Source organism: Choristoneura fumiferana, chromosome 12 (assembly GCF_025370935.1).
Source record: "Choristoneura fumiferana chromosome 12, NRCan_CFum_1, whole genome shotgun sequence".
Classification (NCBI taxonomy): domain Eukaryota; kingdom Metazoa; phylum Arthropoda; class Insecta; order Lepidoptera; family Tortricidae; genus Choristoneura; species Choristoneura fumiferana.
The window spans coordinates 1,777,593-1,783,431 of NC_133483.1; the positions used below are offsets into that span (position 1 = coordinate 1,777,593).

General features: G+C 38.5%; 1 protein-coding gene across 1 annotated transcript; it reads right to left on the reverse strand.

The window, feature by feature from the left end:
* Window positions 1–1,758: 1,758 nt before the first annotated feature.
* LOC141433094 (uncharacterized) lies at window positions 1,759–5,232 on the reverse strand. The gene is made up of 3 exons (XM_074094931.1): window positions 4,955–5,232; window positions 3,718–3,928; window positions 1,759–1,965 (listed from the first exon to the last, which is right to left on the reverse strand). Exons 1-3 carry the CDS (start codon window positions 5,062–5,064, stop codon window positions 1,783–1,785), a joined length of 504 nt encoding a protein of 167 aa, XP_073951032.1. The 5' UTR covers window positions 5,065–5,232; the 3' UTR covers window positions 1,759–1,782.
* Between the last annotated feature and the right edge of the window lie 607 nt (window positions 5,233–5,839).

Consider the following 5,839-nt stretch of genomic DNA (forward strand, 5'->3'; position numbering starts at 1 on the left):
GCGAAATTGTTTATTAAAAGGTTCCATCCTGGTAGGTACGTGATTCGGTTTCCTTGTCCTACTATAGTATAGTATAGTTTACTACTATAATATATAGTTTACGGATGAATTTCTGCTATCATTTGCACACTTGCTTGCAGGTTGAGTACGTATGCCCTAACATAATTTAAGACCTTTAACTAACCGTATTCTTGCAAGTAAAATATTTCTATTTCTATTTCACATTGCGAGGAAAAAAATGCAAAAAATTAAATTATTTTGTGTCCAAACACTTCACAGCTCAGCTCAAGAAAGACGCTAAGAAAACAACTGAATAAAATATGGCTACCCGCCAATACAGGGGGCTACTACAAAATTCGAAAATCGAAGTTTCACTGTCGTATTAAATAATATCAGCGTCAGGAAAACGATATGAACTTCGATTTTCGAATTTCGTGGTAGGCCCCGATTGTCACTTTTTTCGAGTCGTCTACCATAGAACCGTGTTTAGTTTAGAATGAGGGCTATCGCGTATGAATTCGCTACTAGAGACGCTAGTGTAGCGTGAGGTCTCCGAAATGTCAAATCTCATAGTTTTTTTGTGAATATTTTGCAATATCTGAAATTAATTGTGGCAAATATGCGTTCCGGGGCAATGAATGTCTGTGTTTTGAGACAGTTTTGTCTTTCGGAAACCTTTGTCCTCCCTTTTTTCCGAACAAAACAGGGACTATGCAACACTGTGGCATGCTCGATATTTTTATGGTACGGTTTTAAGGTGTATTAAATATGATTTTAATCTAAACTTTGTTTTCACACCCGTAATAACAAACTTTGAAAGCCATACTTAAAAACCTCACGCAACAGTGCGCCATCTAGTGAGACAAAAAACGATAGCCCTCATTCGAATGGTCTTACGGCCAGATTATTCCAACTTGCTAAAAAAATATCTACTCAAATTATTGCAAAACAATTTGATATAAATTTGAAATATAAAAATAACGAAGTTTCATGAAGCGTGGCAAAGTTTTATGGTGTAAAATTAGGTTATAGCTAAGTTTTAAAAATTTAAATAAAACGTTGACTGACTCGAGATCTCTTTAGTCTGAAATGACGTAGGTACCTGCTATTTTTTTAAACTAAAGTCATACCTAACACCCTTGGGGAGGAAAACTATACGCAAATCCATAATTCCCGCGGGAACAATTGAGGCAATTGTCTTTTAGTATACAGGCATGGAATACATCATTGACGAGCAAGTATGATGAAAAATAATAAATATTCTGCCCTCCTACGCCACTTTTGCGTTGTTAATGCTATTGTGTACCTAAGACATTTTGCATCACATGGTAGTTATTATGTAAATAGCTCAAAAGTGTTTTTTCAGGTAGCGGAGCAATTCACACAACTGACCGACAACTAGCTTTTGATAGGTGCGTATGAAATCCCAATCCACACTGGCCCCACGTGGGAACAACCAGAACACGTAGGAACCCTGGACAAAAACAGCCTAGAGTTTGTAGGCCATACATCCCTGTATTTTTTATTATTATTTTTTTTTCTTTAATCGTATAATATAGTTTTTAAGTATTTTATTTGTAATTATATTACTTATTATGAAAAAATGACTTTCTGCCAAGTTTCTTGCGGCGCATTCTTCTTGGCAATGATGGTCTTTCCGAAAGCGCTAGTAGTTTAAAAAAATGACGTGTAAAAGTGCCTATTGCGGCCTATTTACTGAATAAATCATTTGAATTTTGAATTTGAATTTTCAATAACCAACAACAGCTGTCGAGCAACCGTTTATTCAATCTGCGTGAGCGGCAAGTCGTCATCGAGCGTGTAGTTATAGCAGAAGACCCGGACGCGCCCGCGCAGCGGCCGGCCCGGCGGCGCGCGCACCAGCACCACGAAGTGCCGGTAGCCGGTGCCCCCGCGCAGCAGCGTCGGGATGCCGCCGTCTGTCTCCGCGGCTACGTGGTTTATCTGGCGAAATTGATACTTGGATTGGAACGTAGGAGTAGTGAGTCATGGCGTACCGATGCAAGCAAACTGCACACATACGACCGTCGACAAAATACCTTTTCACTTCTCATGCTCGTAAAGTTCGTGTTTATCATGGATCTAGGCGACATAAAATGACTTTTTATGCGCTAGTGCATAAAATAAAATTTTCGTCTAAGACCAAGGTAAGGTAATCAGGTGTCAACAGCCACAAACAAAGAAGTTTATATATATTTTTTTATAATTTTGAATTTGTATAAAAGTAAATATCAATCAAATATTATAATTAAATAGTAATTCATGAAAAATAAAATGTACATAGTAGGTGAACAATTGTTTCCACTGTTGCTATTTCGTTTCCTCGCCATCGAAGTGAAAAGCAGAGTGTAAAACTCGAGCATTAAACCCATTTTCCCCTCGACGTGTCTATCCACCCTCGCCATACCGGCTCGGGTGGCTATATGAACGTCTTGGGTAAAATGGCCCGTTTTATGCTCTTGTTGTACAATCTACTATTTCATACCTACGCTCGGCGGTCGCTCTAAGGTTGTCAACTATGGCTTATGCACCAAAAAACTATCGTGGTAGTGGCACTCGTATCTAGTTGTTTGATTTTGTTGAGAATGAAACGGGAAGAATGGAAATATAAATTAATAACTAAAATATTTTTATTGTCATTGTTATAGTTATTATAAATTTGCAACAGAAAATATCTTGAGACGATTTCGTTATTGGCGAAATTCACGATTATTTAATTTAAACAACCGTCCACTGAACAGTTATAATAACTTTTTTTTTGTTGCTCCATTATTGCACAAAAAAGTTCACAGACGCGTGTCTCAAGCGTTCCCAACCGGTCCGAGATATCGTGTCCGTGAGCAGTGTCTATGTGTGCGTTGCTCGAGCGTACTTGTATGGAGATTGATTTCTGAACCACGAACTATCTGTGTTTTGTGACTGTACTAAGTATGCATGCAATGCCAAGGGCGGATTTAGGGAAGCACATTGGCATACCTATGCCCCTCCCTCAAGGCGGTTGTGAAGCTTCCGCATGACTTTACAGTTGAACCATTTGATTCCTGACCCACCGTAGAACGTTTTCACAGTAAGCGCTATAATTAATTCCCTTGTCAAGCAATGCGATGTCACTATGACTTTTTCTACGAAAAGGTTCCAGAATGGGTCACAATTCAGTTGATTCGAATGTACATACTTTTTGTTACCTACCAAAATTCTTTGGTTCGTGGTAACCAAAAGTTTCCATAGAAATTACTTGGGACAATTTGCGGAAATCAAGCTCAGTATCGTTCAACCTAGTCGAAACTAAAATTGGCTTTTCTGAGATCATCAATATCATCATCATGTTAGTCGTAGGACGACCACCTGGACACAGGTTTCCCCACAAATCTCGAGTTGCTTCGTTTGAATGCGGCCAGCATCCACAGTGAGCCTGTGGCTTCAACCAGATCATCGTCCATCACGTTGGTGGATGTCTCATGCTGCGCTTGCCGATCCACCTTTTCAGCCCCAACGGTCATCTGTTCTCCGTGCTATATGGCCTACCCATTGCCACTTCGAGCTAATTCCCTTGACTATGACTATGTCTGTGACCCTTGCTCTTCTCCGTATTTCCTCATTTCTGATTCAATGCCATAGACTCTGTCTTCTAATGATATAGCTCGCTGAGCTCTGAGCCCAGATTTTTGAGATCAGAAAGAAGTAAACAATACTTACAACACAAGCAAACTCCCCTCTACAAAATAGTTGCTGGCCTGAGGGATTCTCAGTGTAATCAAATCGGTTGTTGTAGACACGTTTGTCCCCCTTTCGGCGCGCCCCCTGGTAGATGTTGTTGTAGGGGGAGCGGACGTAAGGGTCGGGATCCGCGGTCGTCGGCAGAGGCTCCGGGTGCTCCTTGGGATTGTACAGCCGACGGTAATTCTGGCTGGAAGTCAATAACTGAACTACTGCTTTTTACTTTGCAACTCCGCAAGCGTCAAAGGCAAGCATGGGGACAAAGGGTGAGCGTTCAGCATAATATCTAGTCACATAATTTTTTAAGGTCATTCATAATGTAATGTTTGATATAATTTATGTTAGTCATAATTTTTTTCCCACCGAAAGCAGAAAATTTTCAGATTTTTAAATGGTCATCGTGTAGAACTCTATAGGTTAGGTTAGGTTTGTTTTATAACAATTCTGAACATTCAATCGATTCAGAGGTCATTTGTAAAACGAAAATCGTAACAGATATAATTCTTTATTTATTCTTTGTCTATAACCTAACAAACAAAAAGTTGGAAAACCCCCGACTTTGTCATTTCAAAGTTCAATATCTCAAAAACGACTAAACCGATTGTAATGAAACATGTCTAAGAACCATTGCTAGAAACCCTGCTTTCAAATAAAAAAACCCGCGTTCAATATGTCCACCGGTTTAAGAGTTACGGTGCCACAGACAGACAGATAGACACACCCCTCTTTTTGCGTCGGGGGTTAAAAAAAGTTATATGACAAACATATTATGACTTTCAACAATGATGCGAGCCGATTATATTATTTAGATTAGTATTTAAGAGATAAGAGAGATGAAAGAGGCGAGGGATGGGCTGTACAAAGGCGAACTTATCCCTTAAAGGAATCTCTTCCAGTTAACCTTTGAACAATTGAAAGGACATCAGAATCAAGAGTAGACACTACAATGGAAAGATAAAAGGAACGAAATTTTTAACTTTATCGAAACAGTACAGTAGGTATAGTATAGTAGTGTAGTACAGTCACCAGCATTAATATCTGCCACAGCGGAGTGTGCAAAAATATCTGACACATCCTTCCGGCCCTAGAAATAGAGTCGTATCAGATATTTATGCACGCTTGTTTTGTCAGATATTGGTGCTGGTGACTGTACCTAGTATAGTGGCTATACTAAGTAAGTATAGTAGATAAAGATAAGTTATCAGAAAGTACTTACATAACACGGTTCCCCAGTCCATAATGATTCATTTTCTCGTAAAAATAACTCTGACTAGATCCCAGACACCACGCCACATAAATAATACAAAGTGTCAAAATTAATTTCATTTCTAGATTAACGGCTAATTATAAACTGAAAACGTATCCATTGTTTGGGAATTGATCGGTTTCGCCATACATTACACGGTGGGTTAGTTTACGACTCGGCGGCTTGTTTATGGCATTTTTTTATTATTATACGCCTACGATTTATCGGCATATGGTAGCTGTAAAATTTTCTGAAAACAATGAAATTCTGGACGGCCATTATAAAAGGTGGAATTTTGAACGTTATACAATAATGTTTCAAGCTCAGATAATGCGGGACTATATTATGGCATAAATTTATTTGATAAAAATAGTCTGATTAAATTTGTGAATTAACTTTTTTGGTGATTTGATAATTTAAAAACAGTATGAACATCCTAAATTTTATTAGATTAATTTCAACAAATTAATTACGTATTTAATTTACTATAATTTATCTTATGAAATAAAACGTAGTAGTAGTAGTAGGGGAGCCCAAGAGGGGATTTCGGGATTTACTAAAGCGCGACAGATTAATATACAGGGGGATACCTTGTACCCGGTTAAGTCCTTCCACCAACTATGAGCCCCATATACATGGCCGCCCGTCAAGGATAAAGGATCAGATTAGTAAAAAAAAAATCATCATCTGAAATTCCCGAGCGCGTCAGATTAAGGTAGGATGAGTTAGTTACATACTAAAACGTGTGTATTCTACTAATCTGACAATTTGAGAGTGACGTAAAGAAGGGGTAGGGCTAGAAAGTTGTAAAAAAAAAACGTCATCTCGACATTCTCGAGCGTGGTTAATTTTATT

Bases quoted from the DNA above. Each gene is read 5' to 3' on its own strand.
- LOC141433094 (XM_074094931.1), bottom strand. From the start codon at position 5,064: ATGAAATTAATTTTGACACTTTGTATTATTTATGTGGCGTGGTGTCTG. The intron at 3,929-4,954 runs GTAAGTACTTTC...ATTGACTTCCAG, and splicing joins GGACTGGGGAACCGTGTTAT to CCAGAATTACCGTCGGCTGT. The intron at 1,966-3,717 runs GTAAGTATTGTT...CAATTTCGCCAG, and splicing joins GAGGGGAGTTTGCTTGTGTT to ATAAACCACGTAGCCGCGGA.